Here is a 24,000-nt window from a genome sequence, read left to right on the forward strand (position 1 = left end):
TTCAACACAGAGCACACATTTACAGGACAAATGGGGACATATACAGTATTTAGTAGGAAACTACAGTGCAAAGAAAAGGAGATGAAAAAAATGCATGAATGGTAACTGAATGGTAACTGAATGGTAACTGAATGGTAACTGAATGGTAACTGCATGGTAACTGAATGGTAACTGAATGGTAACTGAATGGTAACTGCATGGTAACTGAATGGTAACTGCATGGTAACTGAATGGTAACTGAATGGTAACTGAATGGTAACTGAATGGTAACTGCATGGTAACTGAATGGTAACTGAATGGTAACTGCATGGTAACTGAATGGTAACTGAATGGTAACTGAATGGTAACTGAATGGTAACTGCATGGTAACTGAATGGTAACTGAATGGTAACTGCATGGTAACTGAATGGTAACTGAATGGTAACAGAATGGTAACTGAATGGTAACTGCAGTAATCAAGGCCTCCGATACCTCTTTGTGGTGAAACACATTGTAAACCATCAACGCTGTCTCTTCACTTTCACGGTGATATACCACCCAGACAGATTTGGCCAATAAGACGATAAGAAACACAGTGCCACTCTAAAGTAACAAGGATTACCCGTCTTTACAGAACCGCACTAACAAGCAGTCAGAATGGAAACACATCGTGCACCTTTCAACACAAACACAACGTGCACTTTTCAACACAAAAAGACAGTGAATGAACACGTTCCCGGTCAGAAAAGCTCTCCTTTGTTTTTATTTTATCTTTATTTTACTAGGCAAGTCAGTTAAGAACAAATTATTATATTCAATGATGGCCTAGGAACAGTGGGTTAACTGCCTGTTCAGGGGCAGAACGACAGATTTGTACCTTGTCAGCTCGGGGATTTGAACTTGCAAACTTTCGGTTACTAGTCCAACACTCTAACCACTAGGCTACCCTGCCGCCCTAAATGGGGTCTATCGCTCGAAACCTTTCAGACTGTACAATATACTTGTTTATCCCATGTCTGTCATCTATGCAAAGGCTTCAGTTGTTACCTAAAGACTGTTTTCTAAAGCAGGGATAAGTCTCTGTCTATGTCGCAGGGCAGGTTTCTAAGAGATTTGACCCTCCCTAGATATTGCTGCACTGTCGGAAGTAGAAGCACAAGCATTTCGCTACACTCGCAATAACATCTGCCAACCATGTGTATGTGACCGATACAATTTGATTTGATTTGATTTTGAGGTCGAAACGGTCTTTGTTGGCATCATATTCAATCTTTAGAATTATAGCCTTTCTTGGGAGAATCAAAGGAACTGAGTGCTAAGACTACAGCAGGGTCTTGGGCTCAAAATTCACGGCATTCAATCTAAATCACAAGGTGTGTGTATGGCACATCTGTCTCAGTGAGCAGCTCAACTAAGACAGGGCAGAGTTCCACTTCCTCTACTTGCTAGATGCTGCTCCTTCCTCACACAAACAACAACGGCTTTTCATTGTCACTTAAGCCTCGATTAAACCCAAAAGCAATGTGTTGGCATTTAGTACCCAGATCTCTATTCCCCCGACACAATGTGAAACACACACACACACAGACACACACACAGACACACACACATACAGACACACACACACACACGCACACGCACACACACAGACACACATACACACACACACACACACACAGACACACACACATACACACACACACACACACAGACACACACACACACAGACACACATACAGACACACACACACACACACACACACACACACACACACAGACACACACACATACATTGTGACATAGTGATTTTTTTAAATGCGTTTTAAGACTCGCCTATTAAGCGGCATAAACATCCACAGCACATCTGGACAACACCGTCAGGCAGCGTCCTCCATGCACACACACACACACACATACAGACACACACACACACACGCACACACCCACGCGCACACAAAGTTAGCGGCAGGCAGCTCTGAGCACTCACTAGCCCAGTCCAAATTAGTGGGGAGATTTATTCCCCCACTGTGGTAGGAAAATATCAAATGTGCTGCCATATGAGTGTCATAAAGATGGCAGAGGACCGTTTGATGCCTTCATGTGGGAACCTTTCAGCCCGAACACTGTGTGTGTGTGCGTCTATGTGTGTGTGTTCGTGCTAGTGTGTGTGTGTTCATGTGTTTGCGTGTATGTGGGCATGCGTGCGCGTTGTGTGTGTGTGTGTGTGTGTGTGTGTGTGTGTGTGTGTGTGTGTGTGTGTGTGTGTGTGTGTGTGTGTGTGTGTGTCGCTCCACTGGGTCGTGTGGTGCACATATGTGTTTCCACCATGTTTGACGCCTCCGAGTAGGGGCCTGATTGCCCCTGTTAGCAAACACAGCCAGGCAGTCAGACAGCCCCGGGGTGGTCTCCTTTCAGCTAGGCTGAAAACAGAGCACTATAATGGGCTAGAGATGTGAAGCGATGCAGGGTAGGATGGGGGTGGGGTAGAATGGAGGTGGGGTAAGACCGAGGTGGGGTAGGATGGAGTTGGGGTAGGATGGAGGTGATGTAGGATGGAGGTGATGTAGGTGGGAGGTGAGGTAGGATGGAGGTGGGGTAAACTTGAGGTGGGGTAGGATTGAGATGGGGTATGATTGGTGAATTAGATTGGAGGTGGGGTAGGATTAGTGAGGTAGGATGGCGGTGGGGTAGGATGGTGAGGTAGGACGGAGGTGGGGTAGGATTGAGGTGATGTAGGATGGAGGTGAGGTAGGATGGAGGTGGGGTAGGATGGAGTTGGGGTAGGATGGAGGTGATGTAGGATGGAGGTGAGGTAGGATGGAGGTGGGGTAAACTTGAGGTGGGGTATGATTGGTGAGGTAGATTGGAGGTGGGGTAGGATTAGTGAGGTAGGATGGCGGTGGGGTAGGATGGTGAGGTAGAACGGAGGTGGGGTAGGATTGAGGTGATGTAGGATGGAGGTGAGGTAGGATGGAGGTGGGGTAGGATGGAGTTGGGGTAGGATGGAGGTGATGTAGGATGGAGGTAAGGTAGGATGGAGGTGGGGTAAACATGAGGTGGGGTAGGATTACTGAGGTAGGATGGCGGTGGGGTAGGATGGTGAGGTAGGACAGAGGTGGGGTAGGATTGAGGTGGGGTAGGATGGTGAGGTAGGATGGAGGTGAGGTAGGATTGGTGAGGTAGGTTGGCGGTGGGGTAGTAAGGAGGTGGAGTAGAATGGTGAGGTAGGATGGAGGTGGGGTAGGATGGTGAGGTAGGATGGAGGTCGGGTAGTAAGGAGGTGGAGTAGAATGGTGAGGTAGGATGGAGGTGGGGTAGGATGGTGAGGTAGAATGGAGGTGGGGTAGGATGGAGGTGGGGTAGGATGGTGAGGTAGGATGGAGGTGGGGTAGGATGGAGGTGGGGTAGGATGGTGAGGTAGGATGGAGGTGGGGTAGGATGGTGAGGTAGGATGGAGGTGGGGTAGGACGGAGGTGGGGTAGTAAGGAGGTGGAATAGAATGGTGAGGTAGGATGGAGGTGGGGTAGGATGGTGAGGTAGGATGTAGGTGGAGTAGTAAGGAGGTGGAGTTGGATGGAGGTAAACTGAGGTGTCCCGAATACAGGACACTCAGGTTGACACCGACAACACTCCTGTGTACAGGACATTGAGGTGGACACCCACAACACTCCCACACACACACACACACACACACATGACACCATCCCTACAACACACATCTACCACCTCATAACCCCTAATCACAACCCTGAAGCCTGGACATCAAATGAAGCAAGTAGAAACTAAACATCATCAGGAGTAATTAACGCGGTTTCATATGCAAATGTTTTTAATTCAAAAACGACAAAGTCGTTATGCTAATATGTGTATTTCCTTAAGCCGTTGTACAAATATTCACAGCTCCAATCAGAGGGATCAGTATCACCATCTTTTCATCTATTTCCCCTCTTCTCTCCTCTCCTCTGTCCTTTCCTTCCCTCGCTCCATCTGTCTGTCCCACACCCTCTGCAGAGATAACCCAGAATTAGCATATGAAGCTATTTCTAAACTTGAGCAGTGTGTGGGTATGTGTGTGTGTGTGTGTGTGTGTGTGTGTGTGTGTGTGTGTGTGTGTGTGTGTGTGTGTGTGTGTGTGTGTGTGTGTGTGTGTGTGCATGCGCGTGCGCGTGCGTGTGGTGTGCGTGTGCGTGTGCATGTGTAGGTGCGTGCGTGCGTGTGCGTGTGTGTGTGTGTGTGTGTGTGTGTGTGTTTCACGCGATGGGCCATGATGCAGCTATTACCCAGGTAGCGTGCTGATTAGGCCTGCTTGGTGCTGGAGCGAGACAGGGACCCGGCCCGACTATACACAGAACCGAGGTATGAATATGCAACACCCTGATTGCTTTTCATGATTAAAGCCTATTTAATATGCTAATGAGAGCATGCCAGGTGATTAAAAGAGCAATGGGTGGTGGAGGGAAAGAACAGAGAGCAGAGGGGAAAAACGCTGTGACACATTCAAATACACCTCGTCTCTTGGTGGGTTGGAATTGGAATATAAAGGCTCGCTATTGAGTCTAATGCAATGCTGCTATTAGCACAACTACAGCTACTACTGATACTACTACTGCAGGGATACAGCATGGATAGGGGTCAGGGACACAACACAATCTGAACTCATCATGAGGGGCTGCAGTTGCTCGTGGACATTTTTTTTTTGTACGTTTTTTATTTTTATTTTTTATTAATTTCATGCAATTCTACCCATTTTGCCATGAGGCGCAGAGGAAAGTGATCTGTTTTTACAGCTAATTTCCTGCAATGCTACACATTTTGCCATAGGATGGAGGGATCTGTTTTCAGTTTTTAATCTGATAACTGAATGAGACTAACTAACAAAATCAATGTTCCCAACCCCCCCCGGCTGGTAATCCAACCATCGTAACAAGTTTAGATAGCTGGGCGCTAAACTAACTTAGGAATCTAAAAAGGTACAGTTGGCTTCGGCTAAATCAGTGACTGACAGAACAAGAGAAATACTGCTGATGTAATAAACCACATTTCAAAATTGCAACTTGTGTATTTTACTATTCTAACTCTCAACAGTAAGTTGAAACCCCCACTGAGTATTTTTTTTTTTTGGGGGGGGGGGATTGATGTGTGCAGTCTGTTATATCTGGTGTAATTCTCCTGTATCATCTAGTGTCCTGTGGGAATTTAAGTAGGCTCCCTCTAATTAAATTAAATTCAATTCAATTTATTTATTATTTATCTACAGGGAGCCAGGTTTTCCTGTGTCTACCCTTCTCAATGGCAAGGCTGTGCTCACTGTGCTCACTAATTCTCTCTCTCTCCTTCACCTCCCGAAGGACCTGAGCCCTGGGACCATGCCTGAGGACTACCTGGTCTGATGACTCCTGGCTGTCCTCTGTACTGCTGCTCCAGTTCCAACGGTTCTGCCTGCGGTTATGGAACCCGGACCTGTTCACTGGACGTTGCTACCTTGTCCTGGACCTGCTGTTTTAGACTCTCTCTCTACCACACCTGCTGTCTCTAACTCTGAATGATGAGCTATGAAAAGCCAACTGACTCCTGAGGTGCTGACCTGTTGCACCCTCGACAACTACTGTAATTATTATTATCTGACCCTGCTGGTCATCTATGAAAATTTGAACATCTTGGCCATGTTCTGTTATAATCTCCACCCGGCACAGCCAGAAGAGGAATGGCCACACCTCATAGCCTGGTTCCTCTCTAAGTTTCTTCCTAGGTTTTGGTCTTTCTAGGGAGTTTTTCCTAGCCACCGTGCTTCTACACCTGCATTGCTTGCTGTTTTGGGGTTTTAGGCTGAGTTTCTGTACAGCACTTTGTTACATCAGCTGATGTAAGAAGGGCTTTATAAATACATTAGATTGATTGATTGATCCTTCAGAAGGGGGACCAGCAGTGCCCTACAGTAACTACATAATTCACTACTGCAAACAAGACAGTAAATTCCATAATGTTCAACATTTCAGCCTAGTTCACAGTGTAGTCCTCTAGAGACGTATCTCAGCCCAGGCAGATCAAAGATGGATGGGTAGAGAGAGAGAATCATGAAATATTCACACAGAGTGTGTGTTTGTGCTTGTGTGTGTGTCTGTGTCTGTGTGTCTGTGTCTGTGTGTCTATGTATGTGTCTGTGTGTGAGTGTGTGTGTGTGTGTGTGTGTGTGTGTGTGTGTGTGTGTGTGTGTGTGTGTGTGTGTGTGTGTGTGTGTGTGTGTGTGTGTGTGTGTGTGTGTGTGTGTGTGTGTGTGTGTGGTGGTGATGTCTCGGTCCACATCCAGAGGGGATATGAGGCGTCTGGAGATGGGTTCAAAGCCAGGCCAGGGTCGTCGTGGCGACGGCAGCGCTCCCTTAGCGACAGCCGTGCGCTGTCTGATGACACTCATCATTCTTCACACACACAATGCTCACAAATATCTCAAACACACACATACGCCACTCTCTCAACCACACACACACACCGCTCACACAGGGTTTACATCAGCTTGAGAAATGAAGACATTCAGAAGCCATTTTTCATCCCAACATCATCTATGTTTGTGTGTGTGTGTGTGTGTGTGTGTTTTTCTGAGTGTGTGTGTGTGTGTGTTTGTGTTCAGTTAAATGTGCTAGCCTCACAACATCTTTGCAGTGTAAGCTGCGTACTGACGCAGTACAAGGCCGAGGCAGGATGTTACAAAAAGAAACCAACTGTGGTTTCAGACAGGAGAGGAGGGGGTTGAGGTGTATTTCTGAGTGTGTGCGTGTGGGCAGCTTGTTTCACATGCCTGACTGTGTGCGTGCAGACAGTCCCAATCTAAAACTGTCCCCATAGGAGAACCTTTTGAAAAACTATTTTGAATCCATCCAGAACTCTTTAGATTCCAGGTAGAACCCTTTTGGATCCAGGTAGAACCCTTTAGGTTCCAGGAAGAACCATTTTGGATCCAGGTAAACCATTTAGGTTCCAGGTAGAACCCTTTTGGATCCAGGTAGAACCATTTAGGTTCAAGGTAGAATCCTTTTTGGGATGTACGTAGAACCTTTTCCACATAATGGTTCTACCTGGAACCAAAAAGGGATCTACCTGGATCCAAAAGGGTTCTTCTATGGGGACGGTTTTAGACAGGAACTGTCTGCATACATACAGGCAGGCATGAAAAACAAGCTGCCCACAATCAGAAATACACCTTAAGCCCCTCCTCTTCTGTCTGAAACAACTAACGGTTGGTTTCCTTTTGTAACATCCTGCCTCGGCCTTGTTCTGTGTCATTACGCAGAGGAACCCCATTCAATTAAAATATGTGTGTGTGTGTGGGGGGGGTTCATGTGCATGCCATGCCTGCATTTCTGCATTTGTATGAGTGCGTGCATGACAGATCAGGTCAGCCGTTCTCCCTAACTAACTGCAGTGCTCTGTTCTGCCCTCTATATCAGGACAGCCCAACCCTCTTCATGGAGATCTACTGTCCTGTAGGTTATCAGTCCATCCCTCTTCCCAGAGATCTACTGTCCTGTAGGTTATCAGTCCATCCCTCTTCCCAGAGATCTACTGTCCTGTAGGTTATCAGTCCATCCCTCTTCCCAGAGATCTACTGTCCTGTAGGTTTTCAGTCCAACCCCCTTCCTGGAGATCTACTGTCCTGTAGGTTTTCAGTCCAACCCCCTTCCTGGAGATCTACTGTCCTGTAGGTTTTCAGTCCAACCCCCTTCCTGGAGATCTACTGTCCTGTAGGTTTTCAGTCCAACCCCCTTCCTGGAGATCTACTGTCCTGGAGGTTTTCAGTCCAACCCCCTTCCTGGAGATCTACTGTCCTGTAGGTTTTCAGTCCAACCCCCTTCCTGGAGATCTACTGTCCTGGAGGTTTTCAGTCCATCCCTAATTTAGCATATCTGATTCAGCTAGTTAAGTTCTTGTTGAGCAGCTAATTAGTTTAATCAGGTATGTTAAATTAGGGATGGACTGATAACCTACAGGACAGTAGATCTCCAGGAAGAGGGATGGACTGATAACCTACAGGACAGTAGATCTCCAGGAAGGGGGTTGGACTGATAACCTACAGGACAGTAGATCTCCAGGAAGAGGGATGGACTGATAACCTACAGGACAGTAGATCTCCAGGAAGTGGGGTGGACTGATAACCTAAAGGACAGTAGATCTCCAGGAAGAGGGATGGACTGATAACCTACAGGACAGTAGATCTCCAGGAAGAGGGATGGACTGATAACCTACAGGACAGTAGATCTCCAGGAAGAGGGATGGACTGATAACCTACAGGACAGTAGATCTCCAGGAAGAGGGATGGACTGATAACCTACAGGACAGTAGATCTCCAGGAAGAGGGATGGACTGTTAACCTACAGGACAGTAGATCTCCAGGAAGAGGGATGGACTGTTAACCTACAGGACAGTAGATCTCCAGGAAGAGGGGTGGACTGATAACCTAAAGGACAGTAGATCTCCAGGAAGAGGGATGGACTGATAACCTACAGGACAGTAGATCTCCAGGAAGAGGGATGGACTGATAACCTACAGGACAGTAGATCTCCAGGAAGAGGGATGGACTGATAACCTAAAGGACAGTAGATCTCCGGGAAGAGGGATGGACTGATAACCTAAAGGACAGTAGATCTCCAGGAAGAGGGATGGACTGATAACCTACAGGACAGTAGATCTCCGGGAAGAGGGATGGACTGATAACCTACAGGACAATAGATCTCCAGGAAGAGGGATGGACTGATAACCTACAGGACAGTAGATCTCCGGAAGAGGGATGGACTGATAACCTAAAGGACAGTAGATCTCCAGGAAGAGGGATGGACTGATAACCTAAAGGACAGTAGATCTCCAGGAAGAGGGATGGACTGATAACCTACAGGACAATAGATCTCCAGGAAGAGGGATGGAATGATAACCTAAAGGACAGTAGATCTCCAGGAAGAGGGATGGACTGATAACCTAAAGGACAGTAGATCTCCAGGAAGAGGGATGGACTGATAACCTAAAGGACAGTAGATCTCCAGGAAGAGGGATGGACTGATAACCTAAAGGACAGCAGATCTCCAGGAAGAGGGATGGACTGATAACCTAAAGGACAGTAGATCTCCACGAAGAGGGATGGACTGATAACCTACAGGACAGTAGATCTCCAGGAAGAGGGATGGACTGATAACCTACAGGACAGTAGATCTCCGGGAAGAGGGATGGACTGATAACCTAAAGGACAGTAGATCTCCGGGAAGAGGGATGGACTGATAACCTAAAGGACAGTAGATCTCCAGGAAGAGGGATGGACTGATAACCTACAGGACAGTAGATCTCCAGGAAGAGGGATGGACTGATAACCTACAGGACAATAGATCTCCAGGAAGAGGGATGGACTGATAACCTACAGGACAGTAGATCTCCGGGAAGAGGGATGGACTGATAACCTAAAGGACAGTAGATCTCCAGGAAGAGGGATGGACTGATAACCTAAAGGACAGTAGATCTCCAGGAAGAGGGATGGACTGATAACCTACAGGACAATAGATCTCCAGGAAGAGGGATGGAATGATAACCTAAAGGACAGTAGATCTCCAGGAAGAGGGATGGACTCATAACCTACAGGACAGTAGATCTCCGGGAAGAGGGATGGACTGATAACCTAAAGGACAGTAGATCTCCGGGAAGAGGGATGGACTGATAACCTAAAGGACAGTAGATCTCCGGGAAGAGGGATGGACTGATAACCTAAAGGACAGTAGATCTCCAGGAAGAGGGATGGACTGATAACCTACAGGACAGTAGATCTCCAGGAAGAGGGATGGACTGATAACCTACAGGACAGTAGATCTCCAGGAAGAGGGATGGACTGATAACCTACAGGACAGTAGATCTCCGGGAAGAGGGATGGACTGATAACCTAAAGGACAGTAGATCTCCGGGAAGAGGGATGGACTGATAACCTAAAGGACAGTAGATCTCCAGGAAGAGGGATGGACTGATAACCTACAGGACAGTAGATCTCCAGGAAGAGGGATGGACTGATAACCTACAGGACAATAGATCTCCAGGAAGAGGGATGGACTGATAACCTACAGGACAGTAGATCTCCGGGAAGAGGGATGGACTGATAACCTAAAGGACAGTAGATCTCCAGGAAGAGGGATGGACTGATAACCTAAAGGACAGTAGATCTCCAGGAAGAGGGATGGACTGATAACCTACAGGACAATAGATCTCCAGGAAGAGGGATGGAATGATAACCTAAAGGACAGTAGATCTCCAGGAAGAGGGATGGACTGGGACAGTAGATCTCCGGGAAGAGGGATGGACTGATAACCTAAAGGACAGTAGATCTCCGGGAAGAGGGATGGACTGATAACCTAAAGGACAGTAGATCTCCGGGAAGAGGGATGGACTGATAACCTAAAGGACAGTAGATCTCCGGGAAGAGGGATGGACTGATAACCTACAGGACAGTAGATCTCCAGGAAGAGGGATGGACTGATAACCTACAGGACAGTAGATCTCCAGGAAGAGGGATGGACTGATAACCTACAGGACAATAGATCTCCGGGAAGAGGGATGGACTGATAACCTAAAGGACAGTAGATCTCCGGGAAGAGGGATGGACTGATAACCTACAGGACAGTAGATCTCCAGGAAGAGGGATGGACTGATAACCTACAGGACAGTAGATCTCCATGAAGAGGGTTGGACTAATAACCTACAGGACAGTAGATCTCCAGGAAGAGGGATGGGCAGCGCTGGTCTACAGCATGTTTCCTTTCCTCACCTCCACCGCAGGCACTATGATGTACTCTGTTCTGTCTGGCAGCCATGCTGGATATAATTAGCCCTTTTAAACATCATCTGGTTTGGCTGAAACTTAAGAAGAAGTCTCTAAGTGGTATTCTAACGTGTTGAGTAAAGCTTGAAACGCTCTTCAGCTGTTTCATTAATTAATTCAGCCCTGGAGTGCTTCCTTGTGCTGCATTCCCATAGATAAGGTTGACTTTTCCTCCGCTGAAATAAATCAAGGGAAGGTCACTGTAATACTGTGGAAGCAGAAGAAAGGCATCAAACTGTGTGAGTCGGTGAGATTCTTACTCTGATTCTGACTAAATTTGAGTTTTGGATGAACTCAAATGAGTATATGCCTATAGGAGGACAGTATATTACTCTGTCTGCTATAGGTTGAGTTGTGTAGGAGGACACTATATTGCTCTGTCTGCTATAGGTTGAGTTGTGTAGGAGGACACTATATTTCTCTCTATCTGCTATAGGTTGAGTTGTGTAGGAGGACACTATATTACTCTGTCTGCTATAGGTTGAGTTGTGTAGGAGGACAGTATATTACTCTGTCTGCTATAGGTTGGGTTGTGTAAGAGGACAGCATATTACTCTGTCTGCTATAGGTTGAGTTGTGTAGGAGGACACTATACTTCTCTGTCTGCTATAGGTTGAGTTGTGTAGGAGGACACTATATTTCTCTTTATCTGCTATAGGTTGAGTTGTGTAGGAGGACAGTATATTACTCTGTCTGCTATAGGTTGAGTTGTGTAGGAGGACAGTATATTACTCTGTCTGCTATAGGTTGAGTTGTGTAGGAGGACAGTATATTACTCTGTCTGCTATAGGTTGAGTTGTGTAGGAGGACACTATATTTCTCTCTATCTGCTATAGGTTGAGTTGTGTAGGAGGACAGTATATTACTCTGTCTGCTATAGGTTGAGTTGTGTAGGAGGACAGTATATTACTCTGTCTGCTATAGGTTGAGTTGTGTAGGAGGACAGTATATTACTCTGTCTGCTATAGGTTGAGTTGTGTAGGAGGACACTATATTGCTCTGTCTGCTATAGGTTGAGTTGTGTAGGAGGACAGTATATTTCTCTCTATCTGCTATAGGTTGAGTTGTGTAGGAGGACAGTATATTACTCTGTCTGCTATAGGTTGAGTTGTGTAGGAGGACACTATATTTCTCTGTCTGCTATAGGTTGAGTTGTGTAGGAGGACACTATATTTCTCTCTATCTGCTATAGGTTGAGTTGTGTAGGAGGACAGTATATTACTCTGTCTGCTATAGGTTGAGTTGTGTAGGAGGACAGTATATTACTCTGTCTGCTATAGGTTGAGTTGTGTAGGAGGACACTATATTTCTCTGTCTGCTATAGGTTGAGTTGTGTAGGAGGACACTATATTTCTCTTTATCTGCTATAGGTTGAGTTGTGTAGGAGGACAGTATATTACTCTGTCTGCTATAGGTTGAGTTGTGTAGGAGGACAGTATATTACTCTGTCTGCTATAGGTTGAGTTGTGTAGGAGGACAGTATATTACTCTGTCTGCTATAGGTTGAGTTGTGTAGGTTCTCTGTCTGCTATAGGTTGAGTTGTGTAGGAGGACAGTATATTTCCCTCTGTCTGCTATAGGTTGAGTTGTGTAGGAGGACAGTATATTTCTCTGTCTGCTATAGGTTGAGTTGTGTAGGTTCTCTGTCTGCTATAGGTTGAGTTGTGTAGGTTATCTGTCTGCTATAGGTTGAGTTGTATAGGAGGACAGTATATTTCTCGCTGTCTCCTATAGGTTGAGTTGTGTAGGAGGACAGTATACTTCTCTGTCTGCTATAGGTTGAGTTGTGTAGGAGGACAGTATATTTCCCTCTGTCTGCTATAGGTTGAGTTGTGTAGGAGGACAGTATATTACTCTGTCTGCTATAGGTTGAGTTGTGTAGGTTCTCTGTCTGCTATAGGTTGAGTTGTGTAGGAGGACAGTATATTTCTCTGTCTGCTATAGGTTGAGTTGTGTAGGAGGACAGTATATTTCTCTGTCTATAGGTATAGGTTGAGTTGTGTAGGTTATTTCTCTTCATCTGCTATAGGTTGAGTTGTGTAGGAGGACAGTATATTTCTCTCTGTCTGCTATAGGTTGAGTTGTGTAGGAGGACAGTATATTACTCTGTCTGCTATAGGTTGAGTTGTGTAGGTTCTCTGTCTGCTATAGGTTGAGTTGTGTAGGAGGACAGTATATTTCCCTGTCTGCTATAGGTTGAGTTGTGTAGGAGGACAGTATATTTCCCTCTGTCTGCTATAGGTTGAGTTGTGTAGGAGGACAGTATATTTCTCTGTCTGCTATAGGTTGAGTGTCTGCTATAGGTTGAGTTGTGTAGGAGGACAGTATACTTCTCTGTCTGCTATAGGTTGAGTTGTGTAGGAGGACAGTATATTTCTCTGTCTGCTATAGGTTGAGTTGTGTAGGTTCTCTGTCTGCTATAGGTTGAGTTGTGTAGGAATACAGTCTTTCTCATCATTTATATGGGCTGCTTAAGGCCTCTCTGCATATGTAGAATTTTACTTATTATTCCCTGCCGATTCTACTCTCCAGTCTACCAGTTTGCGTTCCGAAAGTAGTGACTGTGTGACCTCTATATTAGTGACTGTGTGACCTCTATAGTAGTGACTGTGTGTCCTCTATAGTAGTGACTGTTTGTCCTCTATAGTAGTGACTGTTTGTCCTCTATAGTAGTGACGGTGTGGCCTCTATAGTAGTGACTGTGTGGCCTCTATAGTAGTGACTGTGTGGCCTATATAGTAGTGACTGTGTGTCCTCTATAGTAGTGACTGTTTGTCCTCTATAGTAGTGACGGTGTGGCCTCTATAGTAGTGACTGTGTGGGCTCTATAGTAGTGACTGGGTGACCTCTATATAAGTGAATGTGTGGACTCTATAGTAGTGACTGTGTGTACTCTATAGTAGTGACTGTGTGGACTCTATAGTAGTGACTGTGTGGCATCTATAGTAGTGACTGTGTGTCCTCTATAGTAGTGACTGTGTGTACTCTATATTAGTGACTGTGTGGCCTCTATAGTAGTGACTGTGTGTCCTCTATAGTAGTGACTGTGTGGCCTCTATAGTAGTGACTGCGTGGCCTCTATAGTCGTGACTGTGTGGCCTCTATAGTAGTGACTGTGTGGCCTCTATAGTAGTGACTGTGTGGCCTCTATAGTAGTGACTGTGTGGCCTCTATAGTAGTGACTGCTGGCCTCTATAGTTGACTGTGTGTCTATAGTAGTGAGTGACATAGTAGTGACTGTGTCTCTATATAGTGACTGTGTGGCCTCTATAGTAGTGACTGTGTGGCCTCTATAGTAGTGACTGTGTGACCTCTATAGTAGTGACTGTGTGATCTCTACAGTAGTGACTGTGTGACCTCTATAGTAGTGACTGTGTGGGCTCTATAGTAGTGACTGTCTGACTTCTATAGTAGTAGTGACTATAGTAGTGACTGGCCTCTATAGTAGTGACTGTGTGGCCTCTATAGTAGTGACTGTGTGGCATCTATAGTAGTGACTGTGTGGCCTCTATAGTAGTGACTGTGTGGCCTCTGTAGTTGTGTGGCCTCTATAGTAGTGACTGTGTGGCCTCTATAGTAGTGACTGTGTGGCATCTCTATAGTAGTGACTGTGTGACTCTATAGTAGTGACTGTGTGACCTCTATAGTAGTGACTGTGTGGCCTCTATAGTAGTGACTGTATTCTATAGTAGTGACTGTGTGACCTCTATAGTAGTGACTGTGTGACCTCTATAGTAGTGACTGTGTGGCATCTATAGTAGTGACTGTGTGACCTCTATAGTAGTGACTGTGTGACCTCTATAGTAGTGACTGTGTGGCCTCTATAGTAGTGACTGTTTGTCCTCTATAGTAGTGACTGTGTGACCTCTATAGTAGTGACTGTGTGACCTCTATAGTAGTGACTGTGTGACCTCTATAGTAGTGACTGTGTGGCATCTATAGTAGTGACTGTGTGGCCTCTATAGTAGTGACTGTGTGGCCTCTATAGTAGTGACTGTGTGACCTCTATAGTAGTGACTGTGTGGCCTCTATAGTAGTGACTGTGTGGCCTCTATAGTAGTGACTGTGTGACCTCTATAGTAGTGACTGTGTGACCTCTATAGTAGTGACTGTGTGTACCTCTATAGTAGTGATCTATGTAGTGACTGTGTGGCCTCTATAGTAGTGACTGTGTGGCCTCTATAGTAGTGACTGTGTGGCCTCTATAGTAGTGACTGTGTGGCATCTATAGTAGTGACTGTGTGGCCTCTATAGTAGTGACTGTGTGGCCTGTATAGTAGTGACTGTGTGACCTCTATAGTAGTGACTGTGTGGCCTCTATATTAGTGACTGTGTGGCTTCTATAGTAGTGACTGTGTGGCCTCTATAGTAGTGACTTGTGGCCTCTATAGTAGTGACTTGTGGCCTCTATATTAGTGACTGTGAGGGCTCTATAGTAGTGACTGTGTGGCCTCTATAGTAGTGACTGTGTGGACTCTATAGTAGTGACTGTGTGACCTCTATAGTAGTGACTGTGTGACCTCTATAGTAGTGACTGTGTGGCATCTATAGTAGTGACTGTGTGGCCTCTATAGTAGTGACTGTGTGGCTGTAGTGACTGTGTGGCCTCTATAGTAGTGACTGTGTGACCTCTATAGTAGTGACTGTGTGGCCTCTATAGTAGTGACTGTGTGACCTCTATAGTAGTGACTGTGTGACCTCTATAGTAGTGACTGTGTGGCCTCTATAGTAGTGACTGTGTGACCTCTATAGTAGTGACTGTGTGGCCTCTATAGTAGTGACTGTGTGGCCTCTAGTGACTGTAGTGACTGTGTGGTGACTGTGTGCCTCTATAGTGACTGTGACTAGTGTGGCCTCTATAGTAGTGACTGTGTGACCTCTATAGTAGTGACTGTGTGACCTCTATAGTAGTGACTGTGTGGCATCTATAGTAGTGACTGTGTGGCCTCTATAGTAGTGACTGTGTGGACTCTATAGTAGTGACTGTGGCCTCTATAGTAGTGACCTCTATAGTAGTGACTGTGTGGCCTCTATAGTAGTGACTGTGTGACCTCTATAGTAGTGACTGTGTGACTATAGTAGTGACTGTGTGACCTCTACAGTGACTGTGTGGCATCTATAGTGACTGTGTGACCTCTATAGTAGTGACTGTGTGGCCTCTATAGTAGTGACTGTGTGACCTCTATAGTAGTGACTGTGTGGCCTCTATAGTAGTGACTGTGTAGTGACTGTGTGACCTCTATAGTAGTGACTGTGTGACCTCTATAGTAGTGACTGTGTGGCCTCTATAGTAGTGACTGTGACTGTGTGGCCTCTATAGTAGTGACTGTGTGGCATCTATAGTAGTGACTGTGTGACCTCTAGTAGTGACTGTGTGGCCTCTATAGTAGTGACTGTGTGACCTCTATAGTAGTGACTGTGTGGCCTCTATAGTAGTGACTGTGTGGCTCTATAGTAGTGACTGTGTGACCTCTATAGTAGTGACTGTGTGGCCTCTATAGTAGTGACTGTGTGGCCTCTATAGTAGTGACTGTGTGACCTCTATAGTAGTGACTGTGTGACCTCTATAGTAGTGACTGTGTGGCCTCTATAGTAGTGACTGTGTGGCCTCTATAGTAGTGACTGTGTGGCCTCTATAGTAGTGACTGTGTGACCTCTATAGTAGTGACTGTGTGACCTCTATAGTAGTGACTGTGTGGCCTCTATAGTAGTGACTGTGTGGCCTCTATAGTAGTGACTGTGACTGTCTATAGTAGTGACCTCTATAGTAGTGACTGTGTGACTGTGGCCTCTATAGTAGTGACTGTGTGGCCTCTATAGTAGTGACTGTGTGGCCTCTATAGTAGTGACTGTGTGACCTCTATAGTGACTGTGTGGTAGTGACTGTGTGGCCTCTATAGTAGTGACTGTGGCCTCTAGTAGTGACTGTGTGGCCTCTATAGTAGTGACTGTGTGGCCTCTATAGTGACTGTGTGGCCTCTATAGTAGTGACTGTGTGACCTCTATAGTAGTGACTGTGTGGCCTCTATAGTGACAGTGACTGTGTGACTGTGTGGCCTCTATAGTAGTGACTGTGTGGCCTCTATAGTAGTGACTTGTGGCCTCTATAGTAGTGACTGTGTGGTGGCCTCTATAGTAGTGACTGTGTGGCCTCTATAGTAGTGACTGTGTGGCCTCTATAGTAGTGACTGTGTGGACTCTATAGTAGTGACTGTGTGACTCTATAGTGTGACTGCCTCTATAGTAGTGACTGTGTGGCCTCTATAGTAGTGACTGTGTGGCCTCTATAGTAGTGACTGTGTGGCCTCTATAGTAGTGACTGTGTGACCTCTACAGTAGTGACTGTGTGACCTCTACAGTAGTGACTGTGTGGCATCTATAGTAGTGACTGTGTGGCCTCTATAGTAGTAACTGTGTGGCCTCTATAGTAGTGACTGTGTGACCTCTATAGTAGTGACTGTGTGGCCTCTATAGTAGTGACTGTGTGGCCTCTATAGTAGTGACTGTGTGGCCTGAATAGTAGTGACTGTGTGACCTCTATAGTAGTGACTGTGTGGCCTCTATATCAGTGACAGTGTGACCTCTATAGTAGTGACTGTGTGGCCTCTATAGTAGTGACTGTGTGACTGTGTGGCCTCTATAGTAGTGACTGTGTGACCTCTATAGTCATGACTGTGTGATCTCTACAGTAGTGACTGTGTGACCTCTATAGTAGTGACTGTGTGGGCTCTATAGTAGTGACTGTCTGAACTCTATAGTAGTGACTGTGTGGCATCTATAGTAGTGACTGTGTGACCTCTATAGTAGTGACTGTGTGGCCTCTATAGTAGTGACTGTGTGGCCTCTATAGTAGTGACTGTTTGTCCTCTATAGTAGTGACTGTGTGACCTCTATAGTAGTGACTGTGTGACCTCTATAGTAGTGACTGTGTGACCTCTACAGTAGTGACTGTGTGGCCTCTATAGTAGTGACTGTGTGACCTCTATAGTAGTGACTGTGTGACCTCTATAGTAGTGACTGTGTGGCATCTATAGTAGTGACTGTGTGACCTCTATAGTAGTGACTGTGTGGCCTCTATAGTAGTGACTGTGTGGCCTCTATAGTAGTGACTGTTTGTCCTCTATAGTAGTGACTGTGTGACCTCTATAGTAGTGACTGTGTGACCTCTATAGTAGTGACTGTGTGACCTCTACAGTAGTGACTGTGTGGCCTCTATAGTAGTGACTGTGTGACCTCTATATTAGTGACTTTGTGGCATCTATAGTAGTGACCTCTATAGTAGTGACTGTGTGGCATCTATAGTAGTGACTGTGTGGCATCTATAGTAGTGACTGTGTGGCCTTTTAACTTTGAGCTTGTCCCCCTGCAGCTCCACATGCTTATACTAAACAGACTCTTTAAACCAGATGAATGGTCCTATATCCTCTTTATTAATCCTCTTCTCTGCACCTCCCAGCCACAGCATTTTAATCAGCTTTCTTAACCTTTTGATGCAGCAGAATGTCCTTATGAACACACACACGGCCTGGCAACGACTCCGCTGTCACGTCCTGGCACAATTGGTTTCAGCAGCAGGGATCCTCCAGGCAGCTTTAGAGCTGGGGCTGCGTAGCGGTGTGTGTGTGTGTGTGTGTGTGTGTGTGTGTGTGTGTGTGTGTGTGTGTGTGTGTGTGTGTGTGTGTGTGTGTGTGTGTGTGTGTGTGTGTGTGGGTGTGTGTGCTTAATCGAGTGTCAAAACTCACACTGAACTTGATGCCAAACATGTGTGTATTTGTCTTTATAAACCCAAATATTCTGTCTCTACTCCTTCAAAGCATTTTAAACAGAGCCAGACCAATTGTATTCAGACTTCCAGGTTCCTACCTGTGTTCCCTCTTTCCTGCTTGGGACAGATTCCTTTAGCGGGCGTCAGCCTCCTCTCCTCTTCCTCCTCCCCATGTGGGGTCACCTGCACCCCCACCTCCACTGGCACCGCCCCTCCTCGTGCCAAGATGGGGGTCCTCCTCTCGCCCGGTTTGGAGAACCCCCCAGGGGCGCGGACTCCTCCACTGCACAGTCTCCTTTTGTGTTCTATGAAGACCAGGATGTCTCCCAGGAGGAAGTTGGTCTGGCACCTCCCACAGGTCAGGAGGTCATGCTCCCCTGGCCCTGCCCTCCTCAGAGTGGGAGTGGGGCTGGGAGTGGACGGCTCCGGGGGGCGAGTTCCCACCCCCGACTCATGATTGGCCTCGGCTGTGGCAAGAAGAAAGGGCGAGATGAGAGGAGAGATGAGAGGAGAGAGGAGAGATGAGAGGCGAGAGGAGAGACGAGACAGGAGAGACGAGAGACGAGACAGGAGAGAGGAGAGATGAGAGATGAGAGAGGAGGAATGAGAGAGGACAGAGGAGAGAGGAGAGAGGAGAGGAGAGATGAGAGGAGAGAGGCGGGAGGAGAGGAGAGATGAGAGGCGAGATGAGAGGAGAGATGAGAGGAGAGAGGCGAGAGGAGAGACGAGACAGGAGAGACGAGACAGGAGAGATGAGAGATGAGAGAGGAGGAATGAGAGAGGACAGAGGAGAGAGGAGAGGAGAGATGAGAGGAGAGAGGAGAGATGAGAGGAGACGAGACAGGAGAGATGAGAGATGAGAGAGGAGGAATGAGAGAGGACAGAGGAGAGATGAGAGGAGAGATGAGAGGAGAGACGAGACAGGAGAGACGAGAGACGAGACAGGAGAGGAGAGAGGAGAGATGAGAGGCAAGAGCAGAAACGAGGCAGGAGAGAGGAGAGATGAGAGAGGAGAGGAGAGATGAGAGAGGAGAGGAGAAATGAGAGAGGACAGAGGAGAGACGAGACAGGAGAGAGGAGAGAGGAGATGTCAATCATGGTGTAATCATCAAACAGTTCTAGAACATGTTACATCTGATTGTCTACAGCACAAACTGTAAAATAAATAAATTAAAAGACCACAAAACACAACACCACATCTAAAGTCAATCAAAAATTACAGGAACATATTTTTCATGTTTTAAATAACGTTACCTGCAAAATCCCATATTTCCATAAGACCATAAATCATTTGCTTGATGCTTATCGTGATGTTTACTCACATCACACAACCATAGAGCTGTACTGATGTGACCGTGCCGTAACAGATTAGCCAACCAAACACCTGAGAGCTTCAGTCTTTATCTGTGAGTTGAGATCAGTGAGTGAAGGTGTGGCTGACACACTATGAGTATAAAGCCATGAACCGTTTCGCAGCGGTCGATGGGTTTCCGGTGCAGCTCTCTGCACTACTTTCTGCTGTATGTTAGTATTTGCACCACATGGAAACCTCATTACAGGTATTACATAGTGTCGGCCACATCCACCCTCCCAACAGACGTGTTTATGTGGGGTGGGGGAGGGGGACAGGTGCGTGTGTGTGTGTGTGTGTGTCTGTGTGTGTCTGTGTGTGTGTGTGTGTGTGTGTGTGTGTGTGTGTGTGTGTCTGTGTGTGTCTGTGTGTGTGTCTGTGTGTGTCTGTGTGTGTGTGTGTGTGTGTGTGTGTGTGCGTGCGTGCGTGCGTGCGTGCGTGCGTGCGTGTGTGCGTGTGTGTGTGTGTGTGTGTGTGTGTGTGTGTGTGTCTGTGTGTGTGTGTCTGTGTGTGTGTCTGTGTGTGTGCTGTCTGTGTGTGTGTCTGTGTGTGTGCTGTCTGTGTGTGTGTCTGTGTGTGTGAGAGAGTCCTGGGCTTTGTTTATCACACAGGGGAGAGAGACCCTAAACTGTAATCTGCCCCGGAGACCTCCTGTAAACTGTTACACAGTACATGTGTCTCATATAACCCCCTATTCCCATAGGGCTCTGGTAAGAAGTAGTGCACTATATAGGGAATAGGGCTCTGGTAAGAAGTAGTGCACTATATAGGGAATAGGGCTCTGGTAAGAAGTAGTGCACTATATAGGGAATAGGGCTCTGGTCGAAAGTAGTGCACTATATAGGGAATAGGGCTCTGGTAAGAAGTAGTGCACTATAAAGGGAATAGGGCTCTGGTAAGAAGTAGTGCACTATATAGGGAATAGGGCTCTGGTCGAAAGTAGTGCACTATATAGGGAATAGGGCTCTGGTCGAAAGTAGTGCACTATATAGGGAATAGGGCTCTGGTAAGAAGTAGTGCACTATAAAGGGAATAGGACTCTGGTAAGAAGTAGTGCACTATATAGGGAATAGGGCTCTCGTCGAAAGTAGTGCACTATATAGGGAATAGGGCTCTGGTAAGAAGTAGTGCACTATAAAGGGAATAGGGCTCTGGTAAGAAGTAGTGCACTATATAGGGAATAGGGCTCTGTTAAGAAGTAGTGCACTATAAAGGGAATAGGGCTCTGGTAAGAAGTAGTGCACTATAAAGGGAATAGGGCTCTGGTAAGAAGTAGTGCACTATATAGGGAATAGGGCTCTGGTCGAAAGTAGTGCACTATATAGGGAATAGGGCTCTGGTCGAAAGTAATGCACTATATAGGGAATAGGGCTCTGGTAAGAAGTAGTGCACTATAAAGGGAATAGGGCTCTGGTAAAAAGTAGTGCACTATATAGGGAATAGGGCTCTGGTAAGAAGTAGTGCACTATATAGGGAATAGGGCTCTGGTAAGAAGTAGTGCACTATATAGGGAATAGGGCTCTGGTAAGAAGTAGTGCACTATAAAGGGAATAGGGCTCTGTTCGAAAGTAGTGCACTATATAGGGAATAGGGCTCTGGTAAGAAGTAGTGCACTATATAGGGAATAGGGCTCTGGTAAGAAGTAATGCACTATATAGGGAATAGGGCTCTGGTAAGAAGTAGTGCACTATATAGGGAATAGGGCTCTGGTAAGAAGTAGTGCACTATATAGGGAATAGGGCTCTGGTAAGAAGTAGTGCACTATATAGGGAATAGGGCTCTGGTAAGAAGTAGTGCACTACATAGGGAATGGGGTGCCAAACGCAATGCAGAGAGATTCTTCCGGCGCCGACAGAGATGGCCGCCTCGCTTCGCGTTCCTAGGAAACTATGCAGTTTTTTGTTTTTTTACGTGTTATTTCTTACATTAGTACCCCAGGTCATCTTAGGTTTCATTACATACAGTCGAGAAGAACTACTGAATATAAGATCAGCGTCAACTCACCATCAGTACGACCAAGAATATGTTTTCCGCGACGCGGATCCTGTGTTCTGCCTTACAAACAGGACAACGGAATAGATCGCATGCAGCGACCCAAGAAAACGACTCCGAAAAAGAGGGAAACGTAGCGGTCTTCCGGTCAGACTCCGGACAAGGGCACATCGCGCACCACTCCCCAGCATTCTTCTTGCCAATGTCCAGTCTCTTGACAACAAGGTTGATGAAATCCGAGCAAGGGTAGCATTCCAGAGGGACATCAGAGACTGCAATGTTCTCTGCTTCACGGAAACATGGCTTACTGGGAAGACGCTATCCGATGCGGTGCAGCCAACGGGTTTCTCCACGCATCGCGCCGACAGAAACAAACATCTTTCTGGTAAGAAGAGCGGCGGGGGCGTATGCCTCATGACTAACAAGACATGGTGTGATGAAGGAAACATACAGGAACTCAAATCCTTCTGTTCACCTGATTTAGAATTCCTCACAATCAAATGTAGACCGCATTATCTTCCAAGAGAATTCTCTTCGATTATAATCACAGCCGTATATATCCCCCCCAAGCAGACACATCGATGGCTCTGAACGAACTTTATTTAACTCTTTGCAAACTGGAAACCATTTATCCGGAGGCTGCATTCATTGTAGCTGGGGATTTTAACAAAGCTAATCTGAAAACAAGACTCCCTAAATTTTATCAGCATATCGATTGCGCAACCAGGGGTGGTAAAACCTTGGATCATTGTTACTCTAACTTCCGCGACGCATATAAGGCCCTGCCCCCCCCCTTTCGGAAAAGCTGACCACGACTCCATTTTGTTGATCCCTGCCTACAGGCAGAAACTTAAACAAGAGGCTCCCACGCTGAGGTCTGTCCAACGCTGGTCAGACCAAGCTGACTCCACACTCCAAGACTGCTTCCATCACGTGGACTGGGACATGTTTCGTATTGCGTCAGATGAAAATATTGACGAATACGCTGATTCGGTGTGCGAGTTCATTAGAACGTGCGTCGAAGATGTCGTTCCCATAGCAACGATAAAAACATTCCCAAACCAGAAACCGTGGATTGATGGCAGCATTCGCGTGAAACTGAAAGCGCGAACCACTGCTTTTAATCAGGGCAAGGTGTCTGGTAACATGTCCGAATATAAACAATGCAGCTATTCCCTCCGCAAGGCTATTAAACAAGCTAAGCGTCAGTACAGGGACAAAGTGGAATCTCAATTCAATGGCTCAGACACAAGAGGCATGTGGCAGGGTCTACAGTCAATCACGGACTACAAGAAGAAACCCAGCCCAGTCACGGACCAGGATGTCTTGCTCCCAGGCAGACTAAATAACTTTTTTGCCCGCTTTGAGGACAATACAGTGCCACTGACACGGCCTGCAACGAAAACATGCGGTCTCTCCTTCACTGCAGCCGAGGTGAGTAAGACATTTAAACGTGTTAACCCTCGCAAGGCTGCAGGCCCAGACGGCATCCCCAGCCGCGCCCTCAGAGCATGCGCAGACCAGCTGGCCGGTGTGTTTACGGACATATTCAATCAATCCCTATACCAGTCTGCTGTTCCCACATGCTTCAAGAGGGCCACCATTGTTCCTGTTCCCAAGAAAGCTAAGGTAACTGAGCTAAACGACTACCGCCCCGTAGCACTCACTTCCGTCATCATGAAGTGCTTTGAGAGACTAGTCAAGGACCATATCACCTCCACCCTACCTGACACCCTAGACCCACTCCAATTTGCTTACCGCCCAAATAGGTCCACAGACGATGCAATCTCAACCACACTGCACACTGCCCTAACCCACCTGGACAAGAGGAATACCTATGTGAGAATGCTGTTCATCGACTACAGCTCGGCATTCAACACCATAGTACCCTCCAAGCTCGTCATCAAGCTCGAGACCCTGGGTCTCGACCCCGCCCTGTGCAACTGGGTACTGGACTTCCTGACGGGCCGCCCCCAGGTGGTGAGGGTAGGCAACAACATCTCCTCCCCGCTGATCCTCAACACGGGGCCCCACAAGGGTGCGTTCTGAGCCCTCTCCTGTACTCCCTGTTCA

The 24,000-nt window shown here is 46.6% G+C and overlaps 1 protein-coding gene across 2 annotated transcripts in view; it reads right to left on the minus strand.

The window, feature by feature from the left end:
• Window positions 1–24,000, minus strand: part of LOC115121470 (B-cell lymphoma/leukemia 11B-like) — a 68,266-nt gene that overhangs the window by 28,274 nt on the left and 15,992 nt on the right. Inside the window, exons 1-2 of one of the 2 annotated variants that reach the window (XM_065026198.1) lie at window positions 19,839–20,012; window positions 18,683–19,051 (exon numbers count right to left, since the gene is read on the minus strand). In XM_065026198.1, the coding sequence (XP_064882270.1) occupies window positions 18,683–19,051; window positions 19,839–19,875 (406 nt within the window). In that variant the 5' untranslated portion in view covers window positions 19,876–20,012. Of the gene's footprint in view, window positions 1–18,682; window positions 19,052–19,838; window positions 20,013–24,000 lie in introns of those variants that run through there. The other variant, XM_065026197.1, reaches the window with a different exon arrangement.

This window comes from Oncorhynchus nerka, linkage group LG13 (genome assembly GCF_034236695.1).
Source record: "Oncorhynchus nerka isolate Pitt River linkage group LG13, Oner_Uvic_2.0, whole genome shotgun sequence".
NCBI classification, from domain to species: Eukaryota; Metazoa; Chordata; class Actinopteri; order Salmoniformes; family Salmonidae; genus Oncorhynchus; species Oncorhynchus nerka.